Genomic DNA, 13,173 nt, shown 5'->3' on the forward strand with positions numbered 1-13,173 from the left:
TGTGAGCTGCGTGGCTGTGCAGGTGCTCAAGAAACCCACCCTGGGACCTGCCACAGCCGGGGGAGGGATGCCCCTGCTGCCGGATCCCAATCTGCTGGGCCCTGAGCCCCTCATCCCCGGCCCCATCCCAGAGCCCTTACCCCCAGCACCCCAGTTCTCTGCTCCAGCCCTGAGCCCCTCATTCCCGGCCTGCTCCCCTCCCCCACCAGCCAGAGCCCTCACACCCCTGCATCCCAGCCCTCTACTCCAGCCCTGAGCCCCTCATCCTGGGCCTCACCCCCGGGCCTGCACCCCCAACCAGAGCCCTCACACCCCTTCACCTCCCGCAAAAAGTTGCATGTCTGTAAAAAGTTGTATGACCAATTCTGAGAAACAAAACCAAACAATAAAAAAATACCTGGCACTTGCAGTTGTTTCTTGCTACTCTAATAAAATACGAATTATTTGTGCTAAGAGAAGTTAAATCATGGCAGGTGGATAAGATAGGTGCACAAACTGAGAGCAAATCTCTAATCTATCATACTCATTATTGCTACTGTAGCACCTTATCTGACCCCCATCACTACAGTGTCTGAGCACCTTACAATCTTTTAATGTATTTATCCTCACAACACCCCTGTGAGGCAGGGAACTATTTTACAGATGGAGAACTGAGGCACGGGGAGGCTAAGTGAAATGCCCAAGGTCACATGGAAGGTCTGTGGCGGAGCAAGGAATGGAATCCAGATCTCCTATGTCCCAGGCGAGTGCCTTAAGTCCTGGACTATCCTTCCTGTAATGCATTTTAGTGAGCAGGCTTTCAAATTTCCTTTTCAAAACCATCCTCCCACTGATCAGGTGGTTACATTTCAGATACCCCTGCCCCAGAAGAAAACCATCAAAATGGGAAATCACAGAAATTACTACTTGACACTTTATTCTTTTCGTGCCATTAGTTATTCATAAAATGCATAAATCAACATCAAGATATCTGGGGTTAATTTTATTGTTTAGCAAAACTAGCTAAGTAGTTGCCTTTTTACATGATCCATTATGCCTCCTAGGGACCCTGTCTGTTTTGGCCAATGTACCTTGTGCATGACATTGCTCTGGATAGCAGATTCTTATGATGACGTTTTGGGGATAAGACTTTTTGTTGGTGTGTTTTTTCTTCTTGTACCTTAAGTTGGAGTTAACATGTGAGCGGAGAATTGGAGTGAAAGATATTTAAAGGAGTATTTGGTGGGTGTAGGCAAGATTGCCATCCCCATGTGTTCGGAAATCATGAACCAGGCCCAAAAAATTACAAGCTTGGCTTAAAAACAATGAGATTTTTTAAAACAAAAGTTATAAATTTATCTTTGGGTTTTAGAGACTTCAGATTTCATAATTGCAAGCTTTTCTCCACAACTGAGGGCTAGAAACCTTTTTGTTTGGTTTAAGGCAAGCTGAAATTCTCGTGTAATCACACGAGTCCAGGAGCTGGGAGTTTAAAAAGAAAAAGCACCACCAAATATCATGAGACTTGATCTGTAAGACAGCTGGGTTTGGAAATGTGACTGTTTTTGTGGAGGCTACACAATGCTTACTGAGATGTCTTCATATTACATCCAAATGTAAGTGTAAAAGGCCATTCCGGGAAGCTATGTAGTCTTTTGATGTGACAGCAGATTCCAATGCCACCCTAAATGCCATCTCTTTCTTACAGTACTAACACAGCTTTGGTTGTTTTGTTCTTTTCCTCTCTGAATGTAGCCACCAGTGTATAACATGACAACTCAGGCTCACTGAGTTGTCTTTCCCTTTGGTGACGAATGAAGTCTGGTAAATACCAATACAGTATTTTTCTGTCTACCCCTGCTATACTGGGTGGACAGACCCATGGACACTGTTACTGCTGAACCTGCACAAGTTTCATTCATACTTTTCCGTTTCAGTTATTATGGCATTTCACCTTTTGGTCTGTGGCTATTCTCTACAGCCAAGTGCACATTTCTCTTTAAATGTATGTCCGATCAATTGTGTACAGACACATGCAAGTTTTCTTAAATATCTGCTCTAGATACCTGCTAAACCACCTTGCCCTGCTGCTTAAACGCTGTCAGGTGAAAAGTGCTGTCTATAGCTTTGTTGCTAATAGTGCTGTAGATTCCTATGTTGAAATAATTTGAAAAGTGTAATTTGATATTTGTGAGTTTTGCTGTTTGACTCCTTTTTGCTCAGTTTGGACAATGAAAATAGACCAGTCAGTTTCACTTTCTGCTTCTTTTGCATTACACAATAATACTGAAGTATTTGGGTTGCAAACAAAGCAGGGAAGGACTTAAATCCAAACGTCTGTTTTCATTCACTTTGTGTTGGCTAAATTTCATGGACGTTTCGATTAATATAGGTTGTAGAAAACAAATTTTCCTTTTCCAGAACCTAAATGTGGATCACAAGCTACTTGTCTCTGTTCCTTGAATCATTCTAATGTGGTCATTCAGGGACACTCTTCCCTGTTTTATTTCTTGGGTAGCTGCTACCAGCATCTAGACCAAAATCCTCAAAACCTACAGCAGCTGATCAATTGGGTTTTCAGATTTAATAAGAGGATCAATAGCATTCAATCATTAGGTTAATAAACAGACTATATAAAACAGGCACAGCAGGGTCTGTTGTACTGAGACATGCTGACTAAGGGTAGTGAGATTATTTTCTAATAGTTTGCTTTAGGATTATTGTTAATTGTCCTCAAAAGCATCTCGTGACACCCCTTTGAATGAGGCAGGAATGGAAGAAGTTAAATGAGTGCTAGTGTGAATGTCAGCGCAATAAATACAAAAATTTACTTCTAATGACTAACAATCTCATTGTTTAATTTAAGATTTTGGTGATCCTTGGCACAGTCTTAGGCCCAGGTCTTGCAAACATTTATTGCATAGTCCCGTTGATTTCCATGGGTCTGCTCCACATACAAAAAGTTACTTGTGTGCGTAAATGTTTGCTGGAGGGGGCGTGCATGGGCCAACTTTTTTCCAAGAAGACCAGCAATACAAATCCTCATCTTGCATCCGTTTTCCAATGTTTTTTTTATTTTTAATTTTTTATTTTTAGTTTTTGTATTTTTCACAGTGTTTCTATATATTTTTTTTATTTTTATATACTTGAGGTAATTTTTATTGCCGTGTAAATTGTGTACTCAGCAATTCAGGTAGGAAGAATTAGAGGCATCACACCACGAACATGATTCCAGCATTTGTTGTCTTCAGCTGCATGAGATTTTAAATTTGGGCCTCTTGTAAAAAGAGGAAAGGTTAAATGTTTGAAATACATTTTTTGTTGCTTCTGGGTCTAACCCTACTCTGTGTGTATGCTGACTATGGTGGGTATCTTCCATATGTAAACATTTGCAATATGTTGCTTTTCAGCTTGGTTTTGGGTCATTTCTTGGAATAATTGGATCAAACTTGATAGAAAACAAAAGACAAATGGTAAGTTCAGTATCTGTATAGCTAATTTATTTTAAAAATTACCAAAACAATAGTAATAAACCTTCTTTTTAAAGTGCTAGAATGTGTTTGCCTAGCACTAAAGTACCGCCTTTGTCAGCCTTACATTTTTGTAGACTTGTTGAACAGTAACGAATGAACTTCCATGTCATTGTCTCATTTGTAGTTAAGTTTAAAGGGCCAGCTATTCCACTGCTGTAATTCACTGTAGCTCCATTAAGGTCATTAGAGCTGCCCTGACCTTACCAGCTGAGGATCTGGCCCAAAAACCCTGAATAAAAAGAGCCAGCACAATGGTATTACTGATAACCCGAAAATACTCTTTAAGTCTGAAACCCACAGTCCTTCCTTAGGCAAAACTTCTGCTCTGCTGGTGCCTTACATATGACACTCCTGTTACATGTATTAACAGGGTGGCTTGTCCATGGACTGGAGAGCCTGGGCCTAAGTCTTTACAGAATGAGCCAGGTGAGTGGAATCAGGTGATTCCAGTATAAAAGGATCAGGAAGTTGCAGCGAAGGGGGAGAAGCTTAGGAAACTGCAGCTACGCCTTTAGACACTTAAGGGAGTAGTCGAAGGCTCCTGCAGGGCCCTGAGTCACCAAGTGGAAGACATCAGCTGCGAAAGCCTGTGGAGAAGGGTTTCAGAGTAACAGCCATGTTAGTCTGTATTCGCAAAAAGAAAAGGAGTACTTGTGGCACCTTAGAGACTAACACATCCGATGAAGTGAGCTGTAGCTCACGAAAGCTTCAAATAAAATTGGTTAGTCTCTAAGGTGCCACAAGTACTCCTTTTCTTTTTGTGGAGAAGGGCAAACTCCAGGCTGGAGGTACTGGGAAGCAGACAGACCGACCGACCCTCAGAGAGGAAGGGCTGTGCCCAGCTGAAACTGGGATGAAGCCTGTGAGAGTTTGAGTTCTGTTTTCAAAGACTTTGTGTTATTTTGGACAACCGGGAGAGAAAGACTGAACTAGGGGAGGGCCTGGAGGGCCAGTGTGCACTTAGAGACTAAATAAATGGGACCCTTGAGGGGATTCTTTGAATTATCTGGGGACTGAAGAAAGAGGAGAAAGGGCAGGGCACTGCAGACTGACCTCTGGCCACAAGGGGCAGCTCAGGAGGCAGCCAACCCTGTTACAGGACGCCAGAATATTAGTCGTCTTTTCAACTGAATCACATTGTTGACTCATATTTAGTTTGTTACCCACTATAACCCCCCCCATCCTTTTCAGCACTATTACTGCCTAGCCAGTTATTCCCCATTTTGTGGCTGTACATTTGTTTGTTTTTCCTTCCCAAATAAAATACTGCACGCTTGTCCTTACTGAATTTCATCCTGTTGATTTCAAACCAGTTCTTTAATTTGTCAAGGTCATTTTGAATTCTCATCCTGTTCTCCAAAGTGATTGCAACCCCTCCCAGCTTGGTGTCACCCGCAGATTTTATAAGTGTATTTTCCACTCCATTATCCAAGTCCTTAATGAAAATATTGAATAGTACAAGACCCAGGACTTGATCGCTGCAGGAGCCCACTTGATACACCCTCCCAGTTTGGCAGTAAACCATTGATAACTACTCTTTGAGTATGGTCTTTCAAACACTTGTGCACTCACCTTATAGTAATTTCGTCTAGTACCCATTTCCCTAGTTTGCCTATGAGAATGTCAAGTGGAACTATGTCAAAAGCTTTAGTAAAATCAAGCTATAGGATGTCTGCAGTTATCCCCCATCCACTAGGCCAGTAACCCAGTCAACGAAGAAAATTAGGTTGGTTTGTAATGATTAGTTCTTGACAAATCCATGTTGGTTATTACTAATAACCCTATTATCCTCTAGGTGCTTACACATTGATTTTATAATAATTTGTTCCAGCATCTTTCCAGTTAGGCTGACTGGTCTGTAATTTCCTGTGTCCTGTTTGTTCCCCTTTTTAAAGATAGGTATGACTTGCCCTTCTCTGGGACTTCATCCATCCTCCATGAGTTCTCAAAGATAATCACTAACGGTTCTGAGATTGCTTCAGCTAGTTCCTTATGTACCCTAGGGTGAATTTCATCAGGTCCTGCCAACTTGAATACATCTAACTTATCTAAATATTTTTAACCTGTTCTTTCCCTACTTTGACTTGTATTCTTTCCCCTCTGTTGTTAATATTAATTGTGCTATGTATTTGGTCACAATTTACCTTTTTAGTGAAGACTGAAGCAAAATAAGCATTAAACACCTCAGCCTCCATAATGTCATCAGTTATTAGTGGTCGTTCCTTGCTAACTAGAGGACCTATGCTTTCCTTGTCTTCCTTTTTATCTGAATATATTTATAGAATGTCGTCTTAGTCCCTTTTATGTCCCTTGCTGGGTGTAACTCATTTTTGCCTTAGCTGTTTAGATTTGCATGAGGAGTGATTATGCATGATAAAACGTAGAGAAGTTTGTCATGAATGTTCCACACTTGCCATGCTCAGAACTTGAAACACTGTTGTTTCTTCTGTTGTTAGCAGTGAGCATGCAGCTTATCTGAGGAATGTTTGCGAAATGACCACTCCTTTCGCTGAATAACTCCAATCTGCCGTACTGAACTTCTTGAAATTAAAAAAAAAAAAAAAAAAAGTAAGCTAAGTTGAAGCATGGAAGACATGAGCCCCACAGGAGCTGTTTTGAGAAAGTTTAAGTTTTGAGCAACTGAAAAGGTGTCAGAGGTCAGGATGGAACTTGGAACAGAACTGTATTTACGTGGGAACTTCCTGAGCCCATAACTGTACCTATTCGCAACATAACTGTACCTACCTACACGTTAACTCCCTGCCATCTTCCTCCTCCTCATCCCTTAATGTTCAGGAAAGCAGGGTACCAGGGTAATGGCCAAGAGATTTCCCTGTAGCACCTCATATTCCAACATATCAAAGCACTTTATGCACCTCAGGTGACACCTGCAAAAAAGGGGGGAAATGAGCTTGTGCCCTGCCTTTTTTTTTTTTACTTCCTTCTTGTTTGTCATGTAGGAAAGGCCTGAAATAATTATTTTCACAAAAAGTTACTTCTTGCTTGTAAATTCAGGTCCTATGAAGCCTGAAAGACTGCAGTATTTGGAGAAATAGTGAAATGATATCACAAGAGCAATGAGAGGGGAAAGTTGGGCAGGGAAGGTATTTTTAATCAGGCTTTTCAAAATTATGTTTTCCTTTTGCTTATATCCATTTAACTCCAATGCCTGACTAATTCTTTGGAGAAAGGAAGCCTTTGTTAAAGAATGAACATCTTCCCTCTCCCATCCTGTCAGCTGAGGTTTGAGAGATAACAATGTACATCCTTGGAGAACCCCAGCAAGTCCTCCAGCAAAACCAAGGGAAACCAGTGTTGTCAGCCCTGATATTTATAAGGTAAAAAAAACAAGCAAGAAAGAAAAATGTAAACAACCCTTTTGGGCTGTCTTTAAGAAGCAAAAATTAGCACATGGGAGCACTCTGGCCCAATCCAGGAAAATATTTAAGCACAGGCTTAACTTTAAGCATGTGCACTGTCCCCTTAAACTCAGTGGAATACTCAAGTGCTTAAAGTTAAGCGCATGTTTGAGTACTTTGCTGGACTGAGCCAGGGTACTCAGAACGCTGTACGATCAAGCCCCATGTCTTTCCTGTGCTCCTATCATACTGTATTTGAAATCATTTTTAATAAGTCACTTTTCTGAGGGGTGATGCACAATTCTTTTTTGGCCTTACTGTATTTATCAATCAATCTAAAATCAGATTAAATATTTATTTTAAAGTCAAATGATGTGGCATGATTTATACGGGGGGCTAGTGGGAATGCCAATCCAACAGACAGCCCAAGAGTGATTAAAACCGAAAAACCTTCTGGAAACAATGGTATGCTTTAGAGAAAAAAAAAAAAAAGATAGATAGGTGAAATGTCCATCAGATATTTATAGAGCAGTGTCACTGAGTAATGTAGGTGGTGGAAGTGGGGCGGCAGATTGTAATTGAAACATGATCAACTTCTCAGGCTTCATACGCAAAAGTATTTTAATGCAGTGTATCTGAGGGTGGGGTCGATCACGCTCTTTATTCCTTATGGCTTTATTTTCAAGCACCTCTCCAACGGGGTAGCATAAAACGAAATTTATTTTTCATCCAGTAACAAAAGGATCCAAACCACAGATTTGAGAAGCTGTAAATGACAGAGAAATAAGATACATCAACGTTCCTCTAATATCCGCTAAAATGAGAAGAGAAACTATTAGTTCAGTATCCCAGCTCTGATATAGAGGTTTGTGCCTTGGCTAACATGGACCTTGCCGAACATTCACTTTAAGCCTTTTCCAGGATGCTCTCATGCTGCTGGGGCTGGCAAGCAGGTTCTCACACTTTTTCGTAGCGTACTGTAGACCATCTCTTCACAGGAGGACTGTCTCATGCACAACTCCCCTCCCATCCACAACTGTGTTGCAGCCCCGTGGCAATTACAATAATTGCTTACACTGAAAACTAAGGTGGGGGAAGGCATTTAAAGTATCCTATGCTGTCTTTTTAACATGATTGAGTGGACGACACAAAGAGGGTTAGCTTTGTGGGAACAGCCAGCTCTTTGCAGACCACCAAAAATTGGTCCTTAGAGCAATTTGGAAGCCACTGCTCTGTAGGAACTATAGCAGTTTGTGAATCCCACTCATTGCTTAGAAGTCTTCCTTCAAACTAAATGCAAAACTGAACCCAGCCTCTAGGATGTGATCCTCTCCAAAGGATGCTAGTTGGTTTGGCCCATTTCCCCACTCAAGAGTACAAAGGAAGTTACTGCCACCACTCCTGACTTGTAGAGACTGGTTTAGTCAGAACTATAATGTGGATCTCTCTCTGTGCTGCAAAATTTGTGTCACAGTTATGGGGTTGCTGGTGTCTCTGAGTGTACTCAGGTGGTTGGCCTCATGCCCTTATCTGTCTCGGGGAGGAGAATTTCCCACTGTTAGACTGGAATCTGGGTACGACACCCCGCTGGTACCACCCACTTATTGCCATGCAGGCCTGACTAGACACCTGCATTTCTTCCCTTGGGAAACATGACTGACAGCCTTCATAAAACAAGCAGGTTTCTTAGAGAATGGAAAAAAGCATTAAAGAAAAGGATTTCAAAACAGCAAACAGCTGGCATGCATGTTTAGTCACCCAATCTTACACTTCACTACTAGGTACGTTAGATGGGTTCCTTCTTAAACTGGGCTTGCTCTGGTCCTGTAACGCTCATTACTTTAGGAAGCCCAGGAGTTGTGGGCCCCAGCCTGGTCATTGATTTGATTCCAGAGAGTCAGTGTGTGTCACTGTCTCCTGGACTACGTTTTTCCCTTCAGGGAACACCCTTTTCTCAAAGCCCCACCTGCCTTGGCTGTGGATGAATCCAATTATTCTATTGCTCAACGGCTTTTGTTACAGGGCCCAGGTGTGAAGACTTCCCTTAGCTTCAGACTGGTTTTCCCAGTGGCCCAGCCAGAGCATCTAAGGCCATGTGTACACCACAAAATTATGTCGATCTAACTTACATTGGCATACCAACTACTGCAATTATTAAATCGCTTGCATGTGTGCACACGTGGCTCCTTGTGTCAACAGTGTGTGTCCTAACCACAAGGGCTTGTATTGATTGTGTTCTCAGCATGGGGCATAGTGAGATGGCTCCTGAAAGCCAGTAACAGTCGATGTAAGCAGTGCAGTGTCTAAACTGACACCACATCGACCTAATTACATCAACCGCATGAGGAGGTGGTGTTACTATATCGGCAGAGGGAAGCACTTAAGTCAGCAGGAGCCAAATTTAAGTGAAGACACTTCCACAGCGAGGTCGATGCCAGGCAGCTTAGGTCAGCCTAACCTTGCAGTGTAGACCAGGCCTAAGATACTGCTCCAGGGATGGTTGCTCCGTTGTTTGGCAGCTAGACGCCTTCAGCCATAATGGCTTGCCATCACAGGTCTCACGTCTGTGTGATTAAACTGTCTGCTCTCTCTGACATTCCAACAAACCGGAGGCCACTCATCCAATTTTAAACAAGACAGCCCTCTCTTTTTGGGTGATTTGTCCCCCATCCAGTACTGAGACAAAACCAAACATGGTTTTGTCCAGGATTGGATGCCTTTTCGAAGAGCGCGCTGCTCCATCCCCGTTAGCGTGATGACCTTGCATGCACTATGTGAGGTCACACAGGTGGGGTGGGGGTCACGCTGTCTCTGGAAGTACTGGAATGTCTAGTATTCCAGGAATGCGTGAGTGGCCATCCTACGCTCAGAAATCCTGCGCATTTTGGGAGTGCAGATGAATGTTCATTGTCGAGCACCTCCACATTCATCACAACCAGTAATACAGTTTGGCACGGTTGGCCGCGCTGTTCCCTCTAAGCTGTCCGCGTGTCCGCGCGCACACGGATCCTAAACCCCGCGCGCACGGCAAAACACCACACGCACAAAAATTTGCACAGAAGCACAACAATTTGCGCAGAAGAAATTTTTTGTGCACATGGCCTGTCAAAAATTAGAGGGAACATTGGTTGGCCGCCCCTGCAGGAGAAGTCCAGGAATAGGGTTGCTGCTGGCCAGGGCCAATGTGAGTTTGCAAAGCTGGAGAAGCACCTGCCATCGCTGATCCTAGTGCTAGCCAGTGCTGTCCAGCCCTCCATTTTGTGAGTGCTCTGTTCACTGCAGAGCACAGGGATAGTCCCATACGTGAAAGTGGCTCACACACCTTAACAAGATGTCCTGCCGCAGTAGGTGCATAACAAATGTTGCAGAGCTAGCTTGTAGCAGAGAACCCGACCCTGTGTGTCTGATGTGGTATGAAGGTGTTTGTTTCACTTAGCCCAACCCATGTTTATTGCAATCCACGTTTGTTGCAACAGCAACACGTTCCCTTGTGATGTGGTCATTCCCCCAGCAGGGTTGTCTGCTGCTTGCAGCTGGCTCATGGTGCTGCAGCACTAGGATATTCAGGCGCTGGCTGAGTAACCACGCCTGCCATGCATTCTCAGATTACGCCTGCCCTGCATTCTTTATGGGGCTGCCTATAAAATAAGAGAGTGACTTGAAGTTGGCTTTGTTGCATTTTTTCGAAGCCCTGAGCAGCCTATCAGGGCACGTCTATGCTACAGCAGCAGCCTCGACGCTTCCTACATCGATGGACGGGGTTTTTCCCGTCGATGAAGTTAATCCATCTCTCCGACTCACGGCAGCTATGTTGACGGAAGAAAAGAATCCTTCCATCGACCTGGCTGCATCTACGCTGGGGGTTAGTTTGACCTAACTATGGCAATATAGGTGTAACATTTTTCAGTACCCTAAGCAGTGTAGCGAGGTCGATCTCTTGTTCACCTGTAAACTAGGCCTGGTTTGTTACCTGATCAGGACATCGCCCTTGGGGCCTGTCCAAAAAGGTATCTGTGACCCCAGCAAGGACCACACCATGACCTTAGGTTGGCTGGTGAATGCAACTTTGCCGTGGCAGCAGCTAGTGCTTGGAACACAGTTCCTGTCTGTGTTTTGAGTGTGTCCACTCCTGGCCCTTTATTCCTGTCAGACATCCCTGGTTTTACAAGGATGGTTCGTATGTTGCATGTTAACATAATATTCACTGAATTGTTTAGGGCCTGGGTGAGGGTTTAAAAATACTGTTTTCTCCATGACCTGCTGCGGTGCATTAGCTTGGTAAAAGCCTCCGGCAGAATTGTTCAACAATGAGGAAAAGCATTTGACCCATTGCCTCTCTTCCCCTTGCTCCCACATATTATAGTGTAGAGTACATATTTGTCACGGCAAATAGAAGGGCTTTCTTCCCTGCATAGACTAGAACTCAGCACAACCTTCATTGTAGAACTGCTAATGGTGCTTCTATAGTCATATCCTGGGTAGCTTCTCCAGTATCAGAATAGAAATTAAATTGCCATGAAGATACCTTCCTGTGTCTGTATGCACAGGAACTGTAGTCAGTTACGCTTGCCAGATAAAAACTTGTAATTGGATCAGGGTACCTATTTTAACTATGATTGTGCAGTGGCCGTGGAACTCCTACCAGAAGAGAAGAAACTCTGTAATGTTTACATGAGAGGCTAATAAAATACAACGGTTTACTAACTTAGGACCTGATCCTGCAAACATCTATTACTCGCTGTAGTTCCGCTGGGAGTCAGAGGGACACTCAGTACATATTTGCAGAAGGAACCCTTCAGTAATCACGGTGGCTTATTCAGATTAACACTACAGTATGCTGCTAGCACGCTGCCAACAGACATGTTTATTAGCTATGGGACAAGAGAAAGTCTCAGGCATTATGCTCCATTTAGAAAGTTCTTTTAAAGAAGGGAGAAAATAAACAATTGACTGACCTAATTGTGCAGGTGCCATCTTCCTTCTCTCCCTTCCACTGCCCTAAATCTGCTGTCCTAGATAATTGCTAACGTCAACCTGCAGCTACACATGGCTTTGTGTAGGCCACCAGCTACATCTCAGACTCCAGCTGGGCAGCCAGTGCAGATTGCTAAAAACACCAATGTAGTGTTTGCACAGTGCGATGTCTTGCTTGGCACTTTGGGGCCTGTCACTGAGGACCTGGCCATGGTTCATCCTGAGAGCCACTGTGAGAGAATCCACCTTCTGGCTTTCATGGGGAAAGTGTGGAGAGCATTTCCTGGGGAGAGCATCTCTCTGACGCACTCCCTGTAGAAGAAATGTAACCGTATGTTGTCTCGGTGTCATTCCCTCTTACAGCCCCAGCCTCTCTTCTCCTCTCCCTCCACTTCTTCCCCTCACTCCCTTTCTATTCTCTCATTCTACTCCTCTTCCTTTTTCCCTCTCCTTCCTGTCTTTTCCATCCCATGTTGCCTCTGCTCCCCATTACTCTCCTTATCTCCTGCCTTCTGGACCACTTTCCTTTCAGATCTGCTTGAGTCATTTCAATGTGAGTTAACAGCCTAAGCCAGTAGCCGCTCCAAGCCTTGCTAATGTTCCTCTTACGGAGATTTCAGGCTTGCATTAAGCTGCCTCAGTTGCACATTTGGCCAACCTGCAAGGTTTTTCTAAGGGTTTATCTACACTGCGAAATTGACTGGCATAGCTATAGCGGAATAATTATTCTGCTATAGTTATGCTGGTACCACTCCCCTGTGTAGACAATCTATTCTGGAATAAAAGTGACTTTATTCTGCAGTAATGACTCCACTATAGCTATCCCAGTCAATTTCCCCAGTCAAGTTCTGGAGAACTTGTGTCCCTGCAAGCAAATGGGCTATGTGCCACTCCCTACTTGTGAACATCCTCCATGTGAATGTGTATATTTATTTGTCCAGCTTCCTATCATCACTTTGATAATGCAGCCTGCTTAGCGGAACATTTGTGTACTTGCATCACTAGCCTGGCAATAGAGGAGATTGTCTGATTGTCTTGCTTGCTCCCAGCAACCAGTTGCCTTTGCCCTCTTCTTTTTAAGTTATTTAAAGTAACTGGATCCTCATGAATACCCTCACTGACAAGTGCTATTCTGTGGCTTGGTCAAGACAGGGCATATTCTGGGTTCTTTGTCCTCATTCACTCTGACAGGCTCAAATACGTCCAGTCCCCAACCTGGATTTTCCTGCTTTCTGTGCTGATCCCTGCCTCACATGGGAAGGAGACCTCTGGGGCTGATGCTGATTTGTCTCTTGATCACAGAAGGCTAAAGAAACCCCCCTCCGGTG

The 13,173-nt window shown here is 43.6% G+C and overlaps 1 protein-coding gene across 3 annotated transcripts in view; it reads left to right on the plus strand.

Annotated features, from left to right (window-relative positions):
* TMEM255A (transmembrane protein 255A) overlaps positions 1 to 13,173 on the plus strand; it is a 50,569-nt gene that overhangs the window by 13,826 nt on the left and 23,570 nt on the right. For all 3 annotated transcript variants that reach the window (XM_077826511.1, XM_077826509.1, XM_077826508.1), the window contains exon 3: positions 3,390 to 3,452. In XM_077826511.1, the coding sequence (XP_077682637.1) occupies positions 3,390 to 3,452 (63 nt within the window). The remainder of the gene's footprint in view (positions 1 to 3,389; positions 3,453 to 13,173) is intronic.

This window comes from Eretmochelys imbricata, chromosome 9, assembly GCF_965152235.1.
Source record: "Eretmochelys imbricata isolate rEreImb1 chromosome 9, rEreImb1.hap1, whole genome shotgun sequence".
NCBI lineage: Eukaryota > Metazoa > Chordata > Testudines > Cheloniidae > Eretmochelys > Eretmochelys imbricata.